The 27906-nt window shown below is 37.8% G+C and overlaps 2 protein-coding genes across 13 annotated transcripts in view; one reads left to right on the plus strand and one right to left on the minus strand.

Annotated features, from left to right (window-relative positions):
- WDPCP (WD repeat containing planar cell polarity effector) overlaps positions 1-27906 on the minus strand; it is a 385676-nt gene that overhangs the window by 302165 nt on the left and 55605 nt on the right. For 4 of the 12 annotated variants that reach the window (XM_019717842.2, XM_074332056.1, XM_074332055.1 and 1 more), the window contains exon 1: positions 6972-7303. The exons of the other annotated variants lie outside the window; for them this stretch is intronic. The gene's annotated coding sequence lies outside the window, so the exon portion shown is untranslated. Of the gene's footprint in view, positions 1-6971; positions 7304-27906 lie in introns of those variants that run through there. 12 annotated transcript variants of the gene reach the window in all.
- On the plus strand, positions 7633-27109 carry MDH1 (malate dehydrogenase 1). The gene is made up of 9 exons (XM_019717866.2): positions 7633-7813; positions 12963-13061; positions 13842-13938; positions 16726-16901; positions 18798-18920; positions 24764-24940; positions 25462-25575; positions 26108-26197; positions 26767-27109. The coding sequence occupies exons 1-9, from the start codon at positions 7811-7813 to the stop codon at positions 26890-26892; spliced, it is 1005 nt and encodes a 334-aa protein (XP_019573425.1). The 5' UTR covers positions 7633-7810; the 3' UTR covers positions 26893-27109.

The following is a 27906-nucleotide window of genomic DNA, read 5'->3' on the forward strand; positions in this document are numbered from 1 at the left end:
CAGAAACCTCAACTTCTGAATGTCAAAAAAGAGGTATTTACTTTTTTTTCCCTTCTTCCACCCCCCCCCCCCCACTCCGGTTCAAGCCGTTATTTCTCAGTCCAGTTGTGTAGGACACAGCTCCCTGGCCCATCTCCCTGGCCCATGCTGGTATTATGAGCCTTGTACTCCCCACCAATCGGCGGCTCACAGCAGCTCTCTTACAGGGCAGCTGAGAGCTGTTGTTCACAATCTTAGCTGTAGGGGGCGCAGCTTACTAGCCGATGTAGGAATTGAACCAGCGACCTAGGCATTAGGAGCACGGCGCTCCTACCTACCACCCGAGCCACCCGGGTAGCCCTATTTTTTTTTTTTTTAATGGATGATCATCGAAGGATATTACGATTCCATTTTACATTTTTTTAAAGAGTGATACTAGTTTTGTTTAAAAATTCACATTTATAATACATTGAAAATTACAACCTTTACAACTCTATAAACATGATACATTTTTGTTAGTTGTAAAATATGCGAGGGGATACGTAATTTTAAAACATTGATTAAGAAAATCTTAATTCTCAAGACATGACTAGAAGACCTTGTACAAGTCGTAACCTTTGAAACTGAGTTTCCTAAACTGTAAAAGGAGTATAATATTCATTCTACTTCAAGATTAAATCATACAGAATGCAATATTATATATATTCAATATGTATTCACTATACATACACACATATATATGCTTTTTGCAAAATGTAAAACAATATGGTTAAATTTATGAGTCCTTTTTATATGAATTAGACAGACCAAGGAAGACATCACATTGCAAATCTCAGCTGTAAATCATGAAAACGTGATTCATTTCCAGGGGCTATATTTTAAATTGAACATATAAATAACTAAATTCTTACATGCCACAATTCTTTAAATGTACCCCAACTATGGGAGGGTATTACAAAAACAGAATCGGGAACTAAGGCACTGAAATGAAAAAGGAGCTGGGAACTTAGATTTAGAAGCAACGCTACAGAAGGCCATCCTTACCCAGTCAATCCATCTTTTGGGGTCAGTTTGCAATTTTTCTTTATAATGAGCATTTTGCAACATAAATTCTAAGGCCTGCAAGCAAGGATAAGAGTAACATATGCCCATTATCTGGGCCTCCATCTATAGTTCTCAGTAGTTCCATTTAGATGGAGCTAACTATTGTATATTCCCCAAGCAAATTAAGCATACTAGATAATAACTACATCATATTGGTCAATAAATCAACAAACCATAAGTGTTGGTGAGATGCAGAGAAAAGGGAGACCTCGTGCACTGTTGGTGAGATTGCAAATTCGTGCAGCCACTATGGAAAACGGTTTGAGGGTTCCTCAAAAAATTAGAAATAGAACTACCGTATGACCCAGCAATTCCACTTCTGGGTATTTATCCAAAGAAACCCAAAACACTAATTCGAAAAAATATCTGCACCCCTTTGTTCATCGCAGCACTATTTACAATAGCCAAGATATCGAAGCAACCCAAATGTCCATCAATAGATGATTGGATAAAGAAGAAGTGGTACATATATACAATGGAATACTATTGGGCCATAAAAATGAGTGGAATCTCACCATTTGCAACAATATGGATGGATATAAAGGGTATTATGCTAAGTAAAATAAATCAGACAGAGAAAGACAAATGCCTTATGATCTTACCTTTATGTAGAATCTAAAGAACAAAATAAACGAACTAAACAGAAACAGTCTCATAGATACAGAGAACAAATTGATGGTTGCCAGAGAGGAGTGGGGTTGGGGAGCTGGGTGTAAAAGGTGAAGGGATTAAAAAATACAAATTGGTAGTTACAAAATAGTCAAGGGGATGTAAAGTAATGCACAGGGAATATAGTCAATAATGTTGCAACAACTATGTACAATGTGGTGGGGAGCCAGGGGGGGTCACTAGACTAATCAGGAGGATCACTGCATAAATTACACAAATGTCTAACCACTATACTGTATGTACACTTGAAACTAATATAAAAGAATACTGAATGTCAACTGTAACTGAAAAAAATTTTTTTTAGATATATCATATTGGAACAAAAGATAATTTTGCTAATTATATATTTTATAATCTTAATTTCTTAATTCTGCCTAAAGGTTAAGCCTGATAATTTAGCTAAATGATTTGATAAACAAGTTAACAATAAGCTATTTACAAAAAAAACTGATAACCAATTTTTATTACACAAATTACATCTGTAAAATTACTGATATGCTTGGTATTTCACAATTTCTTCCAATCATCTTCCACTATGTATAATGTGCATTTACAAAATTTCTGCTTAGAAAAATTTGAAACTGATTAGGTTCATCAAGCCATGATTAGTCTTCCAGCTTCCACAACGGCAATTTGCTTATACCTATTGTGAAGAAGACATCATGCTGTATTTTATGAGGTACATATAGATATATAAGACAGTCTCTGAACTCAAGGAAATGATCAGTCTAATAACTGATACAGAAAAATTGAAAGCATTGTACAGTGACCACCACCTAAATTCTCTAACAATTTATTATACAGTATTTCCTCATATTACTGTATTTTCTTTATATTTTGGCTTTTTATGGATAATAACTATTCATCCCTTTGTACATCCATTAATACATCTTATATTTTTAATGCATTTCAAAGAAAGTCACAGACATAAGTATGGTTCACCCTTAAATATTTCAGCATACCTATCATTAACTAGAGTTTTATAATTTTTACAGATTTTAGATAAAATGTATATATATATGAAATGCACAAATCTTAAGTGTTTCATTTGCAAATTTTTACAAATGCTTATACCTCTGTAACCCAAACCCCTATCAAGACATAGAACATTAATCTCACCCAAAAGTTCCCTCGTGCCCATTCCTAGTCAATCTCCACCCCAATTCCCATCTCTAAAGGCAACTACTGTTAATTTTTTCCCCACCATAGATTAGGTTTGCAGATAATTTGTAAATCCAAAATTTAAAACACATAAAAAAGAACTTCATACGGATGGATAGACGTATATAGATAGATACACGATAAAGTAAATATAGCAAAATGCTTAACAATTATGGTGGAAATTAGATGGATTGTGCCAGTTATCAATTTATTACCTCTAAGCTCCAAATCTACCTTTCTTTGCCCTGCTTAAGACACTGGAACTAATCTTTGTAAACATTTCTCCTTTGCCAGCTTGAGAGAGGGCAATGGAGTGACCCTGTAAGGTGACAGCAGCAGAGAGACACTTCCCTTCCAGATTCTGGTCCTCTGTTATTATTGTTATTCAGTGTGGGAGCCCAAAGCCCTCCTGAGGAGATGAGCTGTGGCCTGAGGTCCCACCCTGACAGTGGGCACTCCCATAGATCTTGTAGCCATGGTAGACATGCCCTTTTTAAAGACATTTGAATCCAAGTTTTGGGAAGAAAGGCCCTCTCCCATGGGGTCTTTCTTCCCCATCCTAATTGTAAAAACTACTATTTGCACCTGCTACTTCTGGGACCTTTAGACTCAGAGCTCTTTTACCCCTTTCAGTAGTTAAACCACTCCTCCCCTTGTTCTAGTTAACAATTCATCATATTCATTTTTAAATAATCAGCATAGTTCTGTCTCCTGAACTCAGACCACTATAAAGGGTATTCACGGTACCCTGGATATTTGAAATGTTGGAGGAGGGAGGAAGCGAGGAGACATATTTACAAAGATTGGCAAAATGTTAATAATTATTGAAGCTGGATGATGACTTGAGAAATTATTCTATCTCATCATTTTGTATATGTTGGAAATTCTGTACTCAGGAGTTAAGAAAAAAGCTTCATAGAGGCCAAAGCACTTGAAGAGAGCCTGGTGAAATACAGTTTAACAGGCTGACACAGAGGATGAGATTTCAGTGAGGAAAAGCATAAATAAAATATGGTGGCAGAAAACTGAAGGACATGTTTGAGCAACAGCAATTAAGTTCTCTAAAGATAAGATGTATAAAGCAAATGAATATGTTTGGTAAGATTTTCTTCCCTCCTTTTTAAACTTCACTTTACTATGTAAGTTCTTGACACTCAATTGCTTTCTTTTCCCCCCACTTCCCTGTCCCTGCCCCAGCCCATACCTCTACTTACTGTCCAAGATCTAGCTCTTCCCACTCTTCTCCACTTTCTATGAATGATAAATTGATCCATTTCAGATTTTTTTTGTATGTCTTAATTTTTTTAGACAATGGGCATAAATATATCGGCCTTTGGATACATTTATGGGAAAATGTAGATATGTTTGTGCTTATACAGCAGTATGTTTTACATGTAAAGCCATAAGCAGTGACATAAAACAAGTTTTCATAATCTCTAGTTAGTAGGGAATAGGAAAAAACATTGATTTATTATTTATTAACTTTTTACTTTCTTTTTATAATCACAAAATATATATATACACACAAAGTGAATGAATATATGTGTGAGTACGTCAGCACATTATCCCCAGGAAGGGATTTGTATTAATATTCTTTGTTAAGCTGGATGGTGAGTATAGTTGAACAAATAGTAGAATGAATACCCTATATTTTCCCCACCCACCAATACATTTAAAGTCCCCTTAGGCCTTTCTCCAGACATCTTTCTCACTTCTTAGAAATGACAATTGTTGTGAAATTTGATTTACAAAAAGCATGCTTATCTAATTCAAACTGAAAATATAAATTATAAAACCAGATGGACATTTAATAGACAGAACTCATAATAGAGGTAAGGTCATAGAGAGCAAATACTTCGAAGTAAAACATGTATTATGAAAATTCATAACAAGTCCATATGAATATAGACATGTCACACACATTAACATACAGACACCCCAACTGGGCTCCTCTCTCCTAACCCCCATTATTTGTAGGGTCTGAATCTGTCATTCTATCTCAAACCTCTGCATATGGGACATGCTCTTCATCCCCTTAAAATATGGCAGGGACATAAGTATTCCAGAACAGTAGACAGCAGCTGACAAATGTTCAGTGTCACCCAGGTAATGCCTCTGTGTGGGAACAGAGCCCCAGAAAGCTGTTTCCAGGCTCTCGGCCTCACATAAAAAGGTGCTGGCTCAGGTAGTAAATGGCCATCAACTGTGATTGGATGACCATCAGCTGTGGCTAGTTGGCCATCAGCTGTAACCAGTGAGCCATTGGCCACTAATATAACTGCCATGGCCTCGCTAGCAGAAAATGGGGGCTAGCAAGAAGGTGGTGGCTGGCAAGCGCGGACTGAGGTTAGCGAGGGGAGTCGGTCAGTTGGCAGAAAAGCGGACAGCAGGTCGCTCCCCTACCTATGGCTCCGTGGGTGTTCCTTTTTGGCCTAGCCACATCCTGTGTTCTTATGTGGGGAGCGGGACCAGAGACCCTGCAGGCCACCCTGCGTGACACTCTGCTTTCTCAACCACTCCTGAAGACGTGGGCTTGCTCATGCTAAGTCTGGTTCAAGATCGAGGACAATGTAATGTTCATAAACATTCTTTTAAACCGACACACCTAGACTGTTAATGTGTGTTTTCCAGAATAAAAAGACAACAGTTAAGACAAGAATTGGGTTTCTTTCTTGCTGACAGGACCCTTCCTGTGTATTATCACAAACAGCTCTGCACTCCATAGGGAACACAGTGGTAAAAAAAAATGCCCCAAAAGATATGCTGCAGCTGTTCCTGCTCTGGTTGATGCCTTGCTTCCACTAAATTCTAGCAGCTGTGCAATGGAACTTTCTGTGATGAAAATATTCCACATTCTGTCACATGTGGTTACTGAGCACTTGAAATGTAGCTAGTATGACTGAGAAACTGAATTTTTAATTTTATTTAATTTTAAACAGCCATGTGAGACTAGAGGCTATAGTTTTGGACAAGGCATTCTAGAGCTTTAAAAAAAAATCAGGAACTTAAAGAACGTATGTTTGCATGTTGGGAGTTTTCTGACATAGAAGTGGCATTTGAAACCATGCAACTCATGTGTTAGATCACTTAGGGATTAAGAACAGATAAAGAATACAGGCACTCCAATGTTAAGAGGTCAGAGGTAAAGACGAACTTGCAAGAAACACTGGGAGGGGGCAAACAGTGACACAAAAAGAAAACCCGGAAAGTATGATGCCCGATTGCCAAGTTTATAAAGTGATTCAAGGAGAGTCATTCGGCTATGATAAATGCTACTGATAGATCAAAGTTGGAAAGTAAGGTGTTATGTTCCTTTCCCACAGTAACAAACCCTCTAAAACCGAAGAGAAAAATTGAAAGATACCACTTGGCATTCATTTACCAATGATAGAGAAAAAACAGAAGTTATACCAATGTTATCTAGTATAGATATTTCATTCATATTCATTACATATATACTAATCCAGAGTAGCACATCTTCCTTTTAATAACCACATAAAGCAAGGTTTCAGAGAGCACAACAATTCTCTAAGGCAGCATTAATTATAAGTGAAAACCTCTTAAATTGTTTTACCAGCTGAGGCTGCCTGAAACAATCGGTCTCCCATTCAGTGCCACGCTTTCCTTAGAAATGCAGGTGTGACATAATTTAAAGGTCAAGATAGTTTAAAAAGCATCCAGTTTCCAAAAGAGAACGGGCAAAAGTGTCAACATTCACAGAAGACTTAGAGAAAAAGTTAGATTCGTGGACTGTGAGCTCCAGGATGGGAGGGGCTCACCTCCCACAAAGCGGGCGCTCAGTATTTTTCATTTAACTTCAAAAGAGCTGTATCTTACAGCGGGGGATGGAGGGTGGCACTACGCGAAGTTCAGGGCACTACGCCCTCCAGTACACTTGTCACCACACTCTGCGCCGCGAATGAACCCGCGAGCCTGCGGGCACCCGCCTAGTGTATCAGCACCCAGGTAGATAAAGGCAACGCCGGACGGCGCAAAACCGCATCCCGGACCTTCAAGTTAAAAGAAAACCAACCCCCTGCCCTCCCACCCGGACTCACCTTCCGGGGTAGGGAAGACTCAGGGCCCTGGCCGCCTGAGGGGGCGTCGCCGCAAACCCCTCACCTCGTCACCGGACACAACCGGGGGTGGAGGCTACCCTGGTTAGGGAAGGAGGATCCGGGAGGGCGCGGCGCGCTCGCTCGGTCTTCTGAGTCTCGGAGGTGCTGCCGCTACTTATTCTTCAGGTACCCCCCAGCGGCCCATGCAAGCGCTGGCTCCCGGGCCTCGTCGCTTAGCAACACGAGAAGCCATTCAGCCTTCCCGACACGTCAATTCCTCCCGCCCCTTCAAAGTACGAATAGTGTTTTAAAAGATTTTGTTTCCGGGTCGAGCCGGCTGAACGCAGCGGAAGGTCTCTTTACCTCCCACTTTTACTCTTGCGGGAGGATAAAGTCTCAGTTGCGCACGTGTGGGTGGTGTACCTAAGAGGTCTGACTTGACTCCCTTGACGCACACACTCCTCAAACACCTCTCGCCCTCGCCAATTGCTGGGCGCCATCCGGCAGTCCTTTCCTCCGAGCCCAACCCGCGGTTCTCCAATCACAGCGGCTCGCCCTCGGGACTACTTTGCAAGCGATGACGAGCGCAGGCAGAAGGGCTTGAGCAGACCCTCTGACCTCGGGAAGTGTAGTTCAACACTTGAAGGAAATGCGCTGGAGATTGCGCAAGAAACAGAGCCGTATAAACTACAGTTCCCAGAGGGCGCCGCGGTCGGGAGCCTGGTCTTTTTCTCTCTCTCACCGCTCAATTTCCCCTGAGTCTGTTCCGCGGTAGAGGTGACCTGACTCCTTCAAGCTCATTTTGCAGGTGCTTGAAATTGTCCGCGCAGTTTCCAATCATGGTGAGTGTGGGCCCTGGATCCAGCCCACCTCTGGCCTTTGCGCCTTTATGTGGGGTTTCTTGCGCTTGAAGGACTTTTAGGGGGCGGCTGTGCAAGCTACTGTCCTTCGCGCCCTTTGGAAAGCCCCGACTCACATTCTGGGAACTGTCGCAGTGACCCAGTAATTGGGAAAGGGTTGCTTTCCACTTGGCCGGGGCTCTTAGAAGGACTCTAGAGAAATCGCTATCCTTGGAAAGGTGCGATCTTAGTCCTGCTGTTGGCGGGGGTACAAAATATGAAACTGCGGATTTTCTCGGAAACAGATAATGGGATTTGATATGGGGGTAGGGGGAGGCAGGGAGAGTAGTCCTAATTTTTTTTCCCCTTTTTATGCCCACAGTGTTTTTAAGAGCTTTTCTCACAAAGCCCTTGAAAACAAGAGGCCCTCAACGGTAAAGATAGTGTGTATCAGGTGCTACAGATTATGATCTACGTTTTTGAGAGATGTTTCAGCCATATCTAATTTTCACAAAATGTCGTTTAAAACCTGTTAATTGAGCTGCTTTTGTAGTGCCAGGACTTGCAGTGACGGCATCGGTAGCCAAATAACTACTGCAGATATTCTTACTGATCTCTGAGTTATGAAATCTAGAACCACTACTTTTAAATGTTATACAATGTAACCACCTTGTCATGAAGCTCTGGATATCTTGATTACTGCTTGTCTCCGCTGAAAGGGAGAAGGGGGAGGGTTGGTGAGGAAACTCTGACGTAGGAATGATCTGCACGCTGTTTGAAGGTGACATTTGACATCAGACAGAGAAATTGCTTCAGTGCTTGTATTTATAGTTGAGACTATTTTTCCTCCAGTATCTCAAAATACCAAAATGGGTGGGGAGTGTGGGGAAATATTTGAATGGATTGGAAATTTTCCAGAATCTGAAAAGACATTTTTTCAAGGCAAGGGAATTGGGCTAGTGGGTATAGCTACTAATTCTCAATAAGTGTTAAACCTAGGTTTCCTACTTTTTTTGTCAGATAACACAATTAGTCATTTAATGATGGTTTCAGTGGTTCCTGACTCAATAATCTTAGCAAGAAAGCAGAGGTACTTAGAGAACTGCAGCCTTCATAATTTTAGAACTTTTAAAGATAATTTTGAGAAATCTCCCCACTTTAGATCTTAAAATTGAGTTTATTGAAACCCAGACAGAATGTGATTTGCTCAAGGTCACACAACAGTTTGCCCCCAAGGGTCTCACCCTCTTTCCATTTTACCATATTGTGTCATACAGACATTTAATCAAATCTTTCTGAAAATTTATTTTTAGTAACTGAGGTTCTGGATGAAGATAGAAGCTTATATTACAAATACAAACTAAACTATGTTATCAGCATTTGTATTACTTGATAGCTTTATTCCTTGCAATTCAGGATATTGGAATTCTAGAATTGGAAGGGAATTTGGAGATTATTTCCTCTCATTTTAAAATGTAGGCTGATGAGGTCAAATGATTTTCCCAAGGTCACAGAGGGATCCTTGGTCCCCAATTCTTGTGTTATTTTGCTACACAGTAGATCAAGCTAGGCCTCACCCCTGGAAGGTCACTGGGCAGGAGGTAACAAACATTTGAGGTTTAATCTTGTCCGCCAAAACTGACAGCAGATTCTCTGGATTTCCTTGCCTCCTCAGGAGTGTGTAAATAATCACTGAGTTAGAAAAGAGCTATCTCTTTTAAGCTATTCAGAGCAATTTTTTTGAAGAAGAAGAAGGTAATTCTTTGCTTGTGTCCAAGTCAGTCAGTAGGGAGGGACAGCAAGAATAAATTGTCTGAAGGAATCTGAATGATACTGTTTGACTTTCATATTACAGAAATATATATAAATTACAAAGCAAAAAAGGAATACATGTATCTTTCTGTAGAATAACAGAAGGAATACTTAAATTCAAGGTTTGCGACTGAGACTTCAGTACATGACTGAGACTTCAGCACATGACTGAGACTTCAGCACATGCGCAAGACAGAGCCTGCATCTGCAGGAAGGTCATAAATGCCCTGCCAAGAGCAAAGACATTCCTTCTTTGGATCTTGGCAGACTGCCCAGATATCTAAGCAAAGAATAGTAACCTGTCTTCATAATGCAACATTGTGAAAAGTCAGTGGGTATCTCCCACCCTCCTGCTTTTCAAATGCCAGGTTGCAAAGTGCAGAAAGAACCAAATACACAGTTCTTTCTCTTTTCATCATCAAACATTCAGGCACTAACTAGGCTTCATACTACTCTTTAACAAGATGGAATTACCTACCTGTGAAAATAATTTGCTCAAAGATACAGAAGGAAACTGCTGAGGTGAAATTAGTGGCTGTTCGTTAGTTGGCCACAACCCCTTCACTAAGGACTGATGCTGTGAACACATTTTTTGAGTAGCTAAAATTAATGCCTAAAATTGACTGCATTATTCTGTTCTAACCATCTAACTGACTTTCTGGGAGATTAAGCATTATGGATAGTGATACTCATTTTCCCTCTCATTTCTTATCTGAACTTGCTTTACATTGAATAGCATGTGTTTATAGTTTTCTAAATCCTTATTTTAAATCAGTCAACAAATATTTGTTGAACACTATATGGAGTGCAAATTTGAGTCAAAGGTGGACTGCTCTCAGTTTAGTTTGAACTGAACTATTGGGGTGGGGTGGGGGGGGCGTTCAGTCTAGTAGAGAGTAACAGACATGTAAATAGAAAACAACAGGCTTTAAGAGTCCTTAGAGGAAAACTCTATGGTGACAGAGATCCACAATTACAGTACTTGCTACGTACTGTTTTAACGCTTTGTGTGTTAACTCTCTCAATCCTTACAACTACTTTATTAGGTAGCTGCTGTTATTACCAGGGGAAACTGAATACAGAGAGGTTAAGTTACTTGCCCAGGAACATACCATGTTTCCCCGAAAATAAGACCTAGCCGAACAATCAGCTCTAATACGTCTTTTGAAACAAAAATTAATATAAGACCCGGTCTTATATAACCGGGTCTTATATTAATTTTTGCTCCAAAGGATGCATTAGAGCTGATTGTCCGGCTAGGTCTTATTTTCAGGGAAACACGGTACACCCAATGAGTTGTGGAGTCAGGATTCCAACCCAGAAATTCTGGCTCTAGAGGCCATCTCTTTTACTATTATGCCCTACTGCCTCTCTAGCCCTCTGGCCTAAAATAGTACCAGGTAAATAACAGAGGTTCATTGGTGTATTGTTTAATGAATGAAGGGAGGTAACAGTTCAATTTGTAAGAGTATATCATTAGAATTAGTGACATAGAATAATTTTGTTAACTATAGCCGGAATTATTGCCACTAAGTTTCCAACATTCTCAATGCAAGTGTATATAAGTATAATATCTTAAACAATTTTTTAAAGTATGTTAGTTTTGCTTCCAGACACTTCTTTTATATTTCCAAGTTTTTGGTAGTAATTTTATAAGATCTAGCTATTCCCTCAGCAAGTATTTGAGTTCCAGCTATGGGGAAGGAAATTGTTCTAGGTAGTTGGGATGCAACAATAAATAAAATAGACAAAGCCCCTGTCATTAAGGATCTTGCATTCTAAAGAGAGAGGGGGAATAATTTCTTCCTCTATTTTTTTTTTCTCACTTACTCTCCTTCAAAGGAAAAGGAGAAAAATTTCAAAGTTAAAAACATGTAAAGGCCAATGATAGAAAATAACCATATACAATAACTTTTAGTGTTCTTTAGAAACCTAAAGTCTATTTGGGAACATAAATATGTATTGTATTAAAATTGTTTTATTTGGGGAATTATCACATTTTGTATATTTAGAGATATGGATGGGAAAGAAACCCAGACAGTTAGGGAGAAACTCTCTCCATAGGTTTCTCCTTTTTTTCCACTCCCACCTGGTCACATCTATAAGGAAGAAATTGCATAGTCTGCTATGATTAGATTCATTTCTCTACAACAGTTGACACTTCTTTCCTGAGAGTTTTTTTGTTTTCTACAGGTACCAAATTGCTAAGTGCTGTTGACCTTCAGAGGTTAAGGTTGGAAGGTTACAAGGACCCTTCAAGGTCATATAGTCTCCTTCCATCCCAGAGGCATGACTCCTCTGAAAGGGAATTCTAAATATAAAGAAGTTAAACGCTTCTATCCCCAGTCAACTCAATGGGCCACTTCTCTCATGCAGGTAGCGATAGAGGTGACACAGTAGAATACATTTACCCAACATTGTCAAAGGAACAGTTCACCTTGGTTGGATTTTCCATCTAATTAAATACCCATTATGTTTCCAAACATTTTTGTTTAGCTCTTTTTAATAAAAATGTTTCTGCTTTTTTAATTCTCTGAGCTTAATTTAACTTTATTTTGATGACAGGGTCATCACTTTGAATATTAGTTCTTTTTGTCCCTCTGTCCATATTTTGTTCAGGGTCTGTTGAGATCTATAAGGCAGTGTCGCTCTATTGTAATTAGTATGCTCTCCCTTTCAAAATGAATTTTCCCTTGAATCAGGTTGCCACCTGTCACTACGTTACTATTATTTAATATTAAAATTAATTATAATCCAGATATTGTCATTGTCTCATTTTCTTTAAAACAAAAACAAAAACAAGAAGGCTTAGTTTTTCCCTTCCAAGTAGTTAAGTTGAATCATGATTAATAGTTTTATTAAAACTCTCAGGCTCATTGTAAATGGAAAATTTTAACAACTGTTACTCCTCTCCCTGGTGTAAAGGATTCTATTGAGCAGATGGGAGTAGGGGGATTTGCATAAGAGGATTTGTAAGGTTCTATCACCATATAATGCATATCAACATTGTTAGGCCTATTTTAGTGGTAAAATATCTTTAAAAAGATGGATAATATTATGTAAGTAAATCCAGTGTAATAGAGTTAAATAACACTACATAAATATGCTGCTAAAGGACACAAGTTCTAGAAGTTGCTTAGTTGATTTGTGCATGCTGTATTTCCTATGACAGGTCTGGAATAAGTTAGTTTTCTACTAAGCTTTACACAAAGAGACTTTAAAATTTTACATTAACTTTTAAAGTGTGTGGCTGCCTTACAATAGAGAAACTCCTGAATATTTTTAAGGCAAAATAGCACTTTTTAATACAAAAAATGTTAATGGCTCTCTCCCATTACAGCCTGAACCAATCAAAGTCCTTGTAACTGGAGCAGCTGGTCAAATTGCATATTCACTGCTGTATAGTATCGGAAATGGATCTGTCTTTGGTAAAGACCAGGTATGGGCAAGTGTCTATAAATCTTAAGTCAATGTAAGAATCTTGTCAATAAAACCCTACATATAGTTGCAAAGAAATTTTTAAATGGTGAAGGAATAGATAATCCCAATAAATGTACTAGGCACAATGCTACAAATGGAAGCTGGCAGCTTATTTATATGCATCCCTCCAGGATTTTAAAATGCTTTGCAAATCATGTATTTAGTTGACTTGCTATAGCCAGCAGATATCAATCAGTAGGAGGTGTTCAGTAACGACAGTAACTGTTAAGGAGAGTCATGTGGGAGAGAAAGTTGCTGAATCAGCACTTCCTCGTTTATAAATGGTCTTTAGACTCAAAACAATCAGACCAATAAATCTACTTGAAGCAGGCACCCCCTATTCCAGCAGATAATTGTACACTAAAATCCTTTTCCAAACTACTCATTTACCCATTCTCTTCATCCATGGATATCAAGTTCTTCCCTTCATGCCAGATACTTCCATGAAATGAAATCAGATATACAGCTATTAACAATAAAAGCAGTCGGGGCATGTCACTTCAATTTGATATTTGTGCATGTACTCCTTTAAAATTCAGTCATGGTTAGAATGTGTGTTAGAAAATCATTGCTGGTTTTTCTAAAAGTGGCATCATGTTAGATACCCGACCTAAAATAATTATGACTAATTGGAATTATGTATACATACCAAATAAGCAAAAACTTTGTAAGAGGGTTTTTTTGTGACAAATTACATAACCTACACTGACAGACACTGTCCTGGCTATTTATTTGGCAGCCTATAATTCTTGTGCTGTTGGATATCACCCCCATGATGGGTGTCCTGGATGGTGTCTTAATGGAACTGCAAGACTGTGCCCTGCCCCTGCTGAAAGGTGAGTTGGGGAGTGGAGGAAAGAGGGATTTTATAGTATTTTACATCTTTCAAAAAACAGATTTCAGGTTTTTGTTCACTAGACTGTCAATTAGAAGTTGTTTCATAAAAGTACTGTATTTTGCTGTATATAATAGACTCCCATGTGTAATGTGCACCCACGTTTTTGGCCCAAACTGTCAGTGTGAAAAATCATTTTAATTTTTTAATTCAAATTTTTTTTGTTTACATTTAGGTACTTGTTTTTTGTATTATAAAGGAATTTTAGCATTTACTTTTTAACACATGGTACAAGAAATTTTATATAACAAATAATTACAAAACACAAGAACAGATACAAAGTACAAGAAATTTTATATACTGGTGACAAATTTACAATATTTACGCTTCATAGAAGGCCAAGAACTCTTCGTCATTGCAAGTTCATCTTAAGTGCAACAAAACCAATTATATTCCAGAGTATTATTTTGCATACGGATATCGTTGTTGGTTTCTAGAGTTACACTTTTAACTCATAAACATAAAGAATTATAAACATTTATATAGATACAGAATTAGTACTACCCATGTATAATGTGCATCCTTATTTTTCCCTCACAAATTTGGGCAAAAAAGTATGCATTATACATAGCAAAATACAATTGTTTTTGTTTTTTGAACTACAACTACTTGGTAATTTGTATACCAAGAATAAATAAGGGTAATTATATACCATGAATAAATAAGGGTAAAAGCAAGAAATTATCAGTATAAGGTGTAAAAAACTATACTTTTACCCAACATGTTTATATATAATTTATTTTACTAATTAAGTATAATATTGCACAAGGGTTATACACCTAAGATTGTCTACATTGTGTTGTTATTTAAAGTCTATTTAAATAACTTTAAATAATGGAGAAAGTTCTCCTGTAATGGAGAACTTTTTCAACTCTAAATGATGTCTTCCAGAGCCATATGCTGGCTGGAAATTGGTTGGTCCCTTATATATGGTCCCATCCCATCTGCCAGTCATCAGGTTGAGATACAGTGTAAATTATCCTAATCATACACTGTATAGTTTTAAAAAAGAAACCACCAGAGTTCTGTTAAAAGCCTTTGAGAATCATTGAACTATTAACATATTGAAATGTAAGACAGAAGTCTTAACTTGGATTGAAAGGTTCGTTAAAATACTAGGTCAAGTTGTAAGTTAATTTGAGTATTTTTCTTCAGCTATACCTTCATCATAATCTTTTTATTTTGGTAAGGATCCAATTAATAATACTCTCCCAGAAGTTTGCACGAATCAAAACTTGCACACCCAAGAAAGACCATGCTCAGAGTTCATGTATATGTTCAATAAACATTTACTACTAGAAGGGGTACTGCCATCTAAATCATTTGGTTACACAGTTGTGTAAGAGTGCATTACCCTGCCCAAATTATTCAGCTGGCTCCCTTTCCTCCCCCACTATTTCCAAATCAACTTCCTCTATTGCTTTTTCCCATTTTTATTCCTTTTTCTGATGAGTTCCCTCTTCTCTCTCTATTGGGCCCAGGTTACAGTCAGCTTGTTCTTGGTCAGCTGTGAATATGACAGAGAACAGAAGGTTCAGCAAAGAATGTGTGTTTGGGAAGAAGATTAACTTTTTTTTTTTTTCCTCCAAGTAGGGTTCCTACATATAACCCATTTGGGGGCATATAGCAGCCTGACTGTGGAAAAAGTTCACTGGTCTAAAAATTTACCAGTGACAATGCTGAATTTTGGTTGTCTGGTTCATTTGGGATGCTTTAACAAAAATACCACTGACTGAGTGGTTTATAAACAACAGAAGCTAATTTCTCACAATTCTGGAGGCTGGGAAGTCAGAGAGCAGAGAGCCAGCAGATTGGGTGTCTTTTGGGTGATCCAGCCCAGTACCTGGATCATGGACAACCATCTTCTCACAGTGTCCTCACATGGTAAAAGGGATGAGGCAGTCCTCTGAAGCCTCTTATATTGATACTAATCCCATTCGTGAAGGCTCTATCCTCATGGCCTAATCACATCCCACAGACCCCACCTCCTAATACCATCACATTGGGGATTAGGTTTCAACATAGGAATTTTGTGAGGAACACAAACATTCAGTCTATAGCACCGATCATGGCCTTTTTAACACTGTCAACAAAAGAGAGCAATGATATATGTTCTTTAATTGAAAAGCAAGTAGTATATGTTTATTGGACTAACACTGTAGCATGGTGGTTGAACTCTGGATGACCTGGGCTAGAATTACAGCCCGACTACTTTTCGATGGCAGCTAGTGACTCTTTAAACCTTATCTGTAAAATACTAAGATTAAATTTGATAAAATAAATCTCTTAGCATTATTCTTGGCACAAATTCCTCAATAAAAATTATTTTTAATTTGTGATTGATATCTTAGACCTTAAAGTAATTGTAACTTAAAGGTTAGGTGAATCATTTTCTCTTTTGTGTTATTTGTGGTGGTTAGCATATATAACAAAGTTATATATTGTATCATATCTGATTATGAAAGATAAGAGCTATAGAATATTTGAAATTGAGATAATTATTGAAATAGGGAACACCAAATAAATGTTATGACATTTCTACTGATGTTATGGTTATTGAATTCATAAACTGTCATTCTTTTCTTAGGCCCCTAAAACTTTTATTAATGTGATATGTAAAAGTAAACATTTGCTACAAAGTGAAGGAATTACTGGGTAGATTCAATATGAAAAAGAAAAATCTCAGACTTTGGTGTTTTGTATCTCTGCATATTTGTTGTGTTCACAGATGTCATCGCAACAGATAAAGAAGAGGTTGCCTTCAAAGACCTGGATGTGGCCATTCTTGTGGGCTCCATGCCAAGAAGGGATGGCATGGAGAGGAAAGATTTACTCAGAGCAAATGTGAAAATCTTCAAATGCCAGGGTGCAGCCTTGGACAAATATGCCAAGAAGTCAGTTAAGGTGACATACAGTAGTATTTTATGGGGGTTTTCATTATCAGCATTTGAAACTTCTGCTTTCAGCATTTAAGTGAAAACCCCACCCCCCCAGTTCTGCTTGATAAGCTCTCCTTTCTGAGGTTTCCTCTTATAGTATTATAGTATAGAAATCTATATTCAGAGGTACTCGGAGATACTTTGTCTATTACTATGACATGGAAGTTTAATATTAGTTCATAAACCCGTAAGACATAGAACTTTCTGGTGCCTTTTAGCTTTGTGGGAATATTTGTTCAGACATTTGCATTTATGTGTGTGATTGTAGAGGGAGATGGCTGTAAGCTGCCTTCTCAGCAATAGGAGACGGTGGTTTCTGAATGCTCAGATTTTCTCAGTCCCCTGAAATTTTGATATGTTTGTCTCTTGAGTCAGTATGACTTCCTCTTTATGTTCAGGCTATTTTGGTTTCTATTAAATAAATTTGTTTTGACATTGCGATAAAACTTTTTTTCACCAATTAAGTATCAGTGAACTAGAACTTAGTTGTCACAGCAAAAGGCTTGCTGGTTAGAGGTTTTACTGATTTTAATACACTTCCTCTCTATTCTGACTTGAAAGAAAGGTACAAGAAATTTTTATAAGCTTTTTAAAGTTGCCGATTATAATATTCTACTAATGGTTAGACATCTGAATTTTTGCTTTCTATGGACTTCATTTTAAATAATTAACTTTTATTTTCTGTAATCATTAGTAGAAAATAATAGAAATGAGTTGAGTAGAAATCCACAGGTCTTTTAGTAAAAAATTACAAGGTTGTTTGGACTGCTAATATCCTGGCTGCTTAGAGTTGCAGTACGGCTTGCACAGTAATTGCCCCTCGGCCAAAAGTGTCCTTTTTAGGGAAATACACACTGGCACTGGAGTACTTAGGGGCATGGATATCATGTCTGCAGCTTACTCTCAACTGGGCCAAAAAAACCTAAGTGGTTGTGTGTGTGTGTGTGTGTGTGTAGAGAGAGAGAGAAAAATGGAACAAATTAGAGAATCTGGATAAAAGGGATGTGTGACTTAGTCTTTGCAATATGTTTTCAGTTTTCTGTAAGTTTGATATTTCATAGTAAGTTTTTTTATCATTTTATTAAAGATTTTTAGGTTGGTGCAAAAATAATTGTGGTTTTTGCAATTATTTTTAACCTTTTAAACCGCAGTTACTTTTGCACCAAGCTAATATAACTTAAAAAAGTCCATGTATACATTTTCCTATACTGTATTTTAATCCAGTGTATCCCATACCTCCTCAATAAAAAAGATAGCCTGAAATGCTTTCTACTAAAGATTGACTCAATAGGTATGGAGTGGATGGAACCTGGTAACCGGTATTTTAGCAAATATCCCAGTTAATTCTTAGGATTAGGCAAGATTGAGAAACACATACTTCATTAAAAAATAATAATAATTTCCCTAAAGTAAACAGCTGAAGCAGAATTTCCTTCTTGAACTACTTTTATAAGAAGGAAAATTTTTATCAGTGAATCAAACTCTGAGTAGAGCCTTAGATTACTTGTTTTTTTGTGGCAAGTACGTAAACGCTGTCTGTGTTTTACGTAGTCAACGCTGTGTTTTGCGTAGCACAAAACAAAATAGAAAGACATGTACCTTAGGTCTTAGACAGTGTTACCTGGAAAGTGTAGCACTTACATAACCACATACATAATGGTGGTTTTATTAAGTAAATGTTTTTAGTAGTCACAGCAAATACTAACAAGGGGGGGAAAGTTTTTAGGAGAATAGAAACCTACTAGAAACTACAACGATAACAATACACAAACTTGATACAAAGGCTACATGTTGCCATATCCTAAGACAGTTAGTTAATCAGTGTATGGTCTGTAACTACTGTGCCTGCCGTACGTCCTAGGTCATCGTGGTGGGAAACCCAGCCAATACCAACTGCCTGACTGCCGCCAAATCGGCGCCGTCTATCCCCAAGGAGAACTTCAGTTGCTTGACTCGTTTGGATCACAACAGAGCTAAAGCTCAGGTAAGAAAAATGCCTTTTAAAAAATATTAATGTTCAACTTTATAAAACCGTTTTCTCTCACTTTTAAAGTAGCTAAATCTTAGTTTTTGCTTTTTTGTTGTTGTTTTTGTTTAGTAGAAAGCTATTCCAGTTCATTAGGGAATCTTTAAATCTAGTCTCTTAAGGTCTGGGGCTGAACTTTCTACTTAATTTTCTGAACTATATTTCATTTGCTTACTATAATTAAATATGGTTGCTAATGTTCTCTTACTACAGTGGTTAAAAAGTATTCACTAGTTTAAGTAATTCACATGATGGTACATAATTTAGTTTACTTTTGTCCAGTATATGTAGGTATATAGGAGATTATAAAATGAAAGATTTCAGTTGTATGTGTTTTGTGTGGTTCTGCTTCCTTTTTTCCTACAGCTAAGCAATCACATTTAGATCTTTAATTTTATATTTAATGTTTTTCAATTTTATATCTTTTAAAAAAATATTCTACGTGGTCCTGTTTCCATAAAATTTCCTAGTTTTCACTACTTAGCAGCTAACTTTTAACTGTCATCAAGTTTTCTTATCCCTTGGAGCCTTAGATAATAAATATGCCAAGGGGTCAGTGACCATGGTATTAATAATAGCTTTTTTAAAAAAATTAGAGGCCGTTCCTCTCATCTGTGCTGAGTTCCTAGGTTTTCTCAGATCGAAACAATCCCGGTGGCCCTGGAAGTCATGACATGTTCTGTGTCTTAGACATAACTTTTTCCATTTTCCTTAGTGATTTTGGGGCCATCTCTCTTCATCCACAGTTCGTCATTTCTAGATATGTTTATGAGTTTAGCCCTTTTTCTTCTTGAAAAGACAACTTTGTTTAGTTTTAAGAAAACTGTTTTTCCCAAGAGATGGTGTGAAGTCTAAGTTGAAAAATCACTGCTGTACACTGAGAACTGATCATTTTCAGCTTTGAAGTACCCAGTGAAGGAGAAGATAATTTACATTCATTAAGCTTATACTCTAAGCTGGATGCTTTACGTTGTAATTTATCACTTAATTCTTACAGTAACCATGTGAGATATCCATTATTACCGCTGTTTTGCAGATAAGAAACCTGAAGCCCAGAAAGGTCAGGGAACCTGCTAAGTCATACAGCTAGTAAATGACGGAGCCACCTTAATTTGCCTGACTCCAAACCCTTGTGTGTGTTCTTACATAATGGGATCAAATAACCTGAATCAACTTAATAGCTCTGTGATCTTGAGAAAGTGTATTCAAAAAAAGAGAGAAACTGTATTCAAGCTATAAAATAGAATAATTGTATCTACCTCAAAAGAGTAGTTATGTGGATTGAATGAGATAAGATCTATTATGTTCAGCCCTTATCATGGTGCCTGTCACATTGTAAAACTCAATCAAGGTTGGCTGGTATTATTATTACTGATTTTTAATATTATTAAGAGGCATATAACCAAGAGTTGAGAAGAGCCATACCTCAAAAATGACTCCCTTGACCGGCCCGGTGGTGCAGGCGGTTGGAGCTCCGTGCTCCTGACTCTGAAGGCTGCTGGTTCGATTCCCACATGGGCCAGTGGGCTCTAAACCACAAGGTTGCCAGTTCAACTCGAGTCCCGCAAGGGATGGTGGGCTCCGCCCCCTACAACTAAAATTGAACACGGCACCTTGAGCTGAGCTGCCACTGAGCTCCCGGATGCCTCAGTTGGTTGGAGCGCTCCCTCTCAACCACAAGGTTGCCAGTTCGACTCCCGCAAGGGATGGTGGGCTGTGCCCCCTGCAACTAGCAATGGCAGCTGGACCTGGAGCTGGGCTGCCCCCTCCACAACTAAGACTGAAAGGATAACAACTTGAAGCTGAATGGCACGCTCCACAACAAAGATTGAAAGGACAACAACTTGACTTGGAAAAAAGGCCTGGAAGTACACACTGTTCCCCAATAAAGTCCTGTTCCCCTTCCCCAATAAAATCTTAAAAAAAAAAAAAAAATCTCCCTGAATATTCCAGTTAATTTAGAAGGTCTTTGGATAACAAGTTTAAATTGCAAATATTTCTTGAGAGCCTTTAGGCTGTAGGCTAGGTCTTTTTCACTATTATTTAGCCAGAGTCTGGTGGCTGGGAAGGAATGGGAGTTTGAATGACTAGAGGCAGGAGATTTGGGTACTTTAGAACAATTACTATAGAAATTAGTGCAGATGAGTGGCATGGCCTCTAATTTGGACCCTGTAGAACACGTACTATTTAGCAGTTAAAGAAAAAAATATGATAGGTCTTACGGTTGTAGATTCTGGATTGCCAGATGGTAATTTAGTTGTGAGAGAGAAAGAGGTAAAATGACAACACCAACAAACTTCCATCTTTGCTGTTTCACCTGAGACCTTGCTGGAGGCAGGCACTGGAATGTTCGGCTTCCAGAAGTACTAAGTAATACTTTGTCCCAATGCCTGAAGCAGTTTTCCTTGTAGGGGTGAAAATCTGGGTGAAGAAGAAGCTATTTCATCAAACTTTAACTTTGGGCACGTGTTCAGCACGCCAGTCTGGCACAGTGAGAGCTTTTAGGAAGTTTTTAAAGAAACTCTTTGTTCCTCCTGTAGAAGTTGTTGATCCAGTGAAAAAAATAACAAACCCAAAGATTAATTTTTCTTGAACATAAACGGTTACTAGTTTTATTACATTGTTTGTTTTGGAATTCAGAGGGTTTAGCTACCTAGCAACTGTTTATCACCTGCAGGACTGCCCTGTGCATTTGCCAACCAGAACTGCATAAGTGCTGCTGACATGGAATCTGGCAATGAAACCAGTTAGCTGGTATCAGAGGAAGAAAATTGCTAGAGCTGGAGAATTAGTGAAAAACTGTTTAATAAATCTATTAATATATGCAGACATGAAAGTGTCTAAGGGAGCAAAGAACTGCTATCCTGGATACATATTAATTTAGATTAGCTCTGACATGAATGATACTCAGAAACTACATCTGATGGGTGCAAAATACTGGCCTTTGCTGTCCAGACAGAAGTAGATTAGCTCCAGAGAGCAAAAGAACAACAGGAAGTGGGCAACAGGACAAAAGAAGTAGGGGAGCAGTTGAAGCTGCTATTCAGCAGAATTATGGGTTCTAAGTTCTTGGTAATACACATCTTGGGTTACTTGCCCCAAGTTTAAATTTTCCTTTTTCTGTATAGTGCCAGCTAAATATAAGTAAGGTCACTTCTTTCCAAGTCCTTCCAGGTCATGGACACAGGAAATGGTACTCATTGCACAGCACACTCTACCCCAACCACTAAGCAGGTCAGTAGCTGGGTATCCCAGAAACCAACCATCCGTATAATTTGTGAACACTGATACGGTAGTGAATAGCCCTAATACTTGCAGAATTCTAGATGAAGCAGGGTTTAGATGAGAAGTGATTTAAAATTTTTAAAAAAACCCAGAATTTTTAAGTTAATTTTTTTTTATTTTATTGGGGAAGGGGAACAGTTCTTTGTTGGGGAACAGTGTGTACTTCCAGGACTTTTTTTTCCAAGTCAAGTTGTTGTCCTTTCACTCTTAGTTGTGGAGGGTGCCATTCACCTTCAAGTTGTTGTCTTCTCAGTCTTAGTTGTGGAGGGTGCAGCTCAGCTCCAGGTCAGGTCGCTCTCGCTAGTTGCAGGGGGTGCAGCCCACCATCCCCTGCGGGAGTTGAACCAGCAACCTTGTGGTCGAGAGGACGCACTCCAACCAACTGAGCCATCTAGGAGCTCAGTGGCAGCTCAGCTCAAGGTGCCATGTTCAATCTTAGTTGCAGGGGGTGGAGCCTACCATCCCTTGCGGGACTCAAGGAATTGAACTGGCACCCTTGTGGTTTAGAGCCCACTGGCCCATGTGGGAATCGAACCAGCAGCCTTCGGAGTCAGGAGCACGGAGCGCTAACCGCCTGAGCCACCGGGCCGGCCCGAAGTTAATTTTTTAAATCTGACTATTGTAGGATTTAAGAAAGGAGTGTCAGCTTATTTTAAGGGTCATAGTGAAAGTAGACAATTTGCTTCTTAACTTGACATAATAAATTAGTGTGAAGATGAGTCAAGTCATTGCAAGCATTTTAGGTAATGGACTTTTTCATCTTTATCCATTTTGTTTGGTTGTTTTGTGTTTGTTTGTTTTGCTTGCTTTTTACTTTTTATTTTGGAATAACAGATGCAGAAGATGTTGCAAAAACAGTGTAGAGAATCCCAGGTACCCATATACCCAGATATATAACCCTAGAGCATTACATAACCATAGAGCATTGTCAAAACTTGGAAATTGATTAGACTACACACAACACTTTAACTAGAGTTACTCAGATTTCTGCAGTTTTTACATTTTTTTGTATGTCTATGAATGATTCATATGTGACTCATATATATGACATTTAATCATATATATAGATTACTATAACCACCATAGGTAAAATATAGAACTATTCCATCACCCACAGAACTCCTCCATCTTCCTCTTTTATAGTTACACCCTCTCTCTCTTTTCCTAAACCCTGGCAACCATTTATCTGTTCTCCATCTCTTTAATTTTGTCATGTTGAGAATGTTATAAAAATGGGATCATGCACTAAGTAACCTGTTGAGATTATCTTTTTCTCACTCAGTTTAGTGTTCCATGTATCCATAGTTCATTCCTTTTTATTATTTTTCTACTTATTCCACTTATTTCATTGAATGGAGGTACTACAGTTTGTTTAACCATTCTTGAAGGACTTAGGGGTTATGTCCAGTTTGAGGCTATTACTATCCTTGTTTTTAATTGCTTTAAAGTACCAGAGTGTTTTCCTTTTGTTACATGGTGAATGCTGAAAGAGAACTACGATGCAGTGGTGCTTTTATTTATGCATGCAAAAGCTATGGACTCCAGCACAACTATTTTTTCCTCCCATTCTTATAATAAGGAAAGAAGAATCACCCAAAATATCACCCTAACACATCAGCTTTTAAAAATTCTTTTCCAAAACATTACCTTCTGGTTCATCCTAAAGTCTACTGTCTAATTAGGAACAAATTATACAACTAACAATATTTTTTTTCCCGTACATTACCTTATCTGGCAAATAACAAAATAAACAAGCTGATTTTATTTAAATCTTTCAAAACATAACTTTCTCTGACTATACTATATAACCGATGTTCATGTGACCACAAGGCATGCTGCAGGATCCTAAAGTGCTTTTTGAACCTACAGCTAGAGATTGTTATAGCTGTCACAATTTTAGTATCATGTATAATGTATGTTACATACATTATAGAGTAGGAAACCCTTCTGTTTCCTACTCTATACAATAAGGATGTATAGTCCTACTTTGGTAATCTGAGTCCCTTTCCAACTCCAAAATTTTACATTTAGGATTATTTGAAAATTACTTAATTTATATATGGCATGTAAGGAAACTTTCACCTAAATATGGAGAAAGTACCTAAATACCTGATTTCTCTGAAGTACTGAGGAGACAACTCCAAGTATAACGATCACAACAAAACAAAGGTCACATCTATGTATTTGAACAATATTAACCTCTTGTTTGGTGTTTTATATTTGATAAACGCACTAGATGAAGTTAATCACACAATGTAGGGTGCTCTCTACTCTTAAACATTCTACTTAAATATTCTATCCTAGAATATTTCCAGTTCACAGTTTGTTTACATTCTTAAGCTGTTTTAGGAAATTACCAAGCAGTCAAATTTGCAATTTTATTTTACAAATCAGTTTAACTTGTGTTCTCTTGGAAGTTTCAGAAGTTTTTTATCTTAAGGGCATTTGTCGAACAGGTCCTAATTTGAAATGAAAAGCATTTATCTAAGTAATGTATTTGTTTTCTGTTTAACTAGATTGCTCTTAAACTTGGTGTGACTTCTGATGATGTAAAGAATGTCATTATCTGGGGAAACCATTCCTCAACTCAGTATCCAGATGTGAACCATGCCAAGGTGAAACTGCAAGGAAAGGAAGTTGGTGTTTATGAAGCCCTGAAAAATGACAGCTGGCTCAAGGGAGACTTCATCACAGTAAGAAAAATCGGGCAGCTCTCTGAACAGCCAAGCATAAAGAACTCGTGAGAGAGACACCCATTACCGACCTGACTGTTCTCCAAGGGGTAGTGGGAGAGAGGGACTCCAGGAGAGCAGGCTTTTCACAGTTGTCTGATGACTGCATACTTTGTTTTGGGGTCATACTAAGCCAGTCATGATCCAGTCTGATCTGATCTGTTGCATGGCAGTCAAGATTGACTGTTAAAGTGGAAAAAACTCGAGTATCCGCTAGTCATCTGATTATCTTTATACAGAGATCCATACCTTTGTATGAAGTATGGTAAACTCTGTGGGGATTTGTAGTTTTCTCTTTTCAAAACGACTGGTGCTTATAACCGAAATGGTTTGGGAAGGCCGACATGAGGTAGGTAGTTGTGTGATTTTGGAGGGGGGCACATTAAGCTATGGTTGCAGCCTTTCCTGCCAGGATCAGCTTAGAATTGATGAAAATGCTGCTGTCAAGATCAGTAACACTGTCTCTGCCTGCCCCCGCCCAGACTGTGCAGCAGCGAGGTGCTGCTGTCATCAAGGCTCGGAAACTATCCAGTGCGATGTCGGCTGCGAAAGCCATCTGTGACCACGTCAGAGACATTTGGTTTGGGACCCCGGAGGTGAGGACTCAGTGATTTGCACAGGCCACTCTTGTATTTTTGTCCTCTGATTCTGTAATATAAAAAGATCATAGCCTTATCCATCAGGCAGGTTAGGTTTAGATCCCAGCTCAGCTGCCTACTGGCCAAGTACCTTGGGAAAGTTACAACCTTTCTGAGCTGTTTTGTCATCTTTTGCATGGGTTGTGAGCGTTAAATGAGATGATTGATATATCACCTAGCACACATGGTGGGGTGACTATTTTTTCTTCGTAAAGCCTATATTGGGCCATAGTTTCATCACTGATAAAATGAGGGTTTTGTTTCTCTGGCCTATTTCACACATGGATTGGAAGTATGGAATGAGATATAATAATACCCACAAGAGTTACCCTTTCAAAGAAGTGCCTGGTGATGGTTCCTTATACAGTAATGAAGTTAGACGTATGTAGTAAGAAAGTGTTACTTATTTTAATTTTGTTAGTCCATGTATCAATTGGTTATGTAAACTAATCTCTAAGTACCATGAGAATGTAAAAATTGTTATTTTCAGGGAGAGTTCGTGTCCATGGGCATTATTTCTGATGGCAACTCCTATGGTGTTCCCGATGACCTGCTCTACTCATTCCCTGTTACAATCAAGGTAAGGTATTTTGGGGTTATTTCCCTCTGCTCCCTACTGGGAAATATTTGTATGTTTTTATTGATAATGGTATAATGTAGTCCAAAAGGTTGTTCTTTTACTAAATTAGACATTGTCCTCTCCTTTAAAATCATGTGACGCACAACTTCAAGTCACTAAGAGTGAAATTAATCTGGAAAGCAAGATTCAACTCTGCCCACTAGACACATTTTGTTGTTGGGCCTCTAACTGTCAGATGCCTATTGATTGTATCTTCTAAATGAAGCATAATTCTCAGTATTGTTACTCCTTATTGTGGTCATAGTAAAGTCATTTGTTTTTTTGTTTGCTAATTAATCTTCATTTAAAGATTTTTGTTCTAGATTCAGTGAGTTTTAAATTTAAGTGTTTTGTTTTATCAGAATTCCCTGTTAAGATCTGGATTTTGGATTTGGATTTGCTTCCTTAGAATCAGACTTTAAAACAGATACTCGTCTAGATTTAAGTTCAAACTAAGTTGTTACTTGCTGGAGGGTCAATTCTAGTTTAATCAGTAAATCTTTTTCTTATTTGCAATTATTTTCAAACAGAATAAGACATGGAAGATTGTTGAAGGTCTCCCTATTAATGATTTCTCACGTGAGAAGATGGATCTTACTGCAAAGGAACTAACAGAAGAAAAAGAAACTGCTTTTGAATTTCTTTCCTCTGCATGACTAAACAATCATTTCGATGTTACTAAATGCCCCAAAGCTGAAGAATCTAAATGTCGTCTTTGACTCTAGTACCAAATAAGTAATAATAATGCTACACTTAAATCACTTGTGAAAAACAGCACATTCTAAAGATTGTGTGCTTCTTGGTACAAATTTGTGACAGTTTATCATCATGCTGTTAGTGTTGCATTCTAAATAAAATATATATTCAAATGAAGATGACTCAGACTCTAATTTTTAGCTAATATTTTGTTTCTATTCAAAAAGAAACTTGCATATTTCGCAGCTTGCCTAAAGGGTTGTGATTTTTGTTTCTTTTTCAAAGCAGAAAAAGGCAGTCAAGATGGAAAATGTTACAAGGCAAAGCTTAATTCTCTTATCTTTAAATAGAATAGGAAAATCCACCTTGTGATAATGAATCTATTTACTCTGGAATATATTTTTAAACATTACCTACATTAGGTAACACTTACATTTTTAAAATCTCAGTTCATGCCTTGTGGATAATTTGATTTTAACATTAGCTGTTAAATAGGTTACAGATAATACTGTTAAGAGTTTAATGCCATTGGATGAACTTAGAGCAGTCATTTTCATGATAGAAGGTAGTAAGTCTTCCCTTGAGGTATTCCTCTGTAGCAGATAAGGAATCATTTACATTTCATAACTGGTAAATGCCACAGGAATTTATTCTAGTGGGAATGTTCTCAAATCTTAGCTTATTACTAGAAACAGTGCTGTTCAAAAAAACTATTAGCCTTTTCTTCCCCCAAACCCATGTGGATAGGAGTTGCCTATCCTTGTGTTTAACTCGTACATAATAGACAATAGCATAAATTAGGGCCCAATACAGTGCTCTTCGTGGATGCTCAAATCCTTGGTTGGATTTGTTATTTAAAGTTATTCGTATCATCTCATTTTTCATAGGTAGAAAAAAAGTGGAAAATGCTTTATAACTGATGTAAATTAGATGCATAAAACCGAAATTTCATATAGAATTAACTTAAAATTTTT

Source organism: Rhinolophus sinicus, linkage group LG05 (genome assembly GCF_036562045.2).
Source record: "Rhinolophus sinicus isolate RSC01 linkage group LG05, ASM3656204v1, whole genome shotgun sequence".
Taxonomy (NCBI): Eukaryota; Metazoa; Chordata; class Mammalia; order Chiroptera; family Rhinolophidae; genus Rhinolophus; species Rhinolophus sinicus.

Bases quoted from the DNA above. Each gene is read 5' to 3' on its own strand.
- MDH1 (XM_019717866.2), top strand. The intron at 18,921-24,763 runs GTAAGAAAAATG...CTGTTTAACTAG, and splicing joins ACAACAGAGCTAAAGCTCAG to ATTGCTCTTAAACTTGGTGT. The intron at 26,198-26,766 runs GTAAGGTATTTT...ATTTTCAAACAG, and splicing joins CATTCCCTGTTACAATCAAG to AATAAGACATGGAAGATTGT.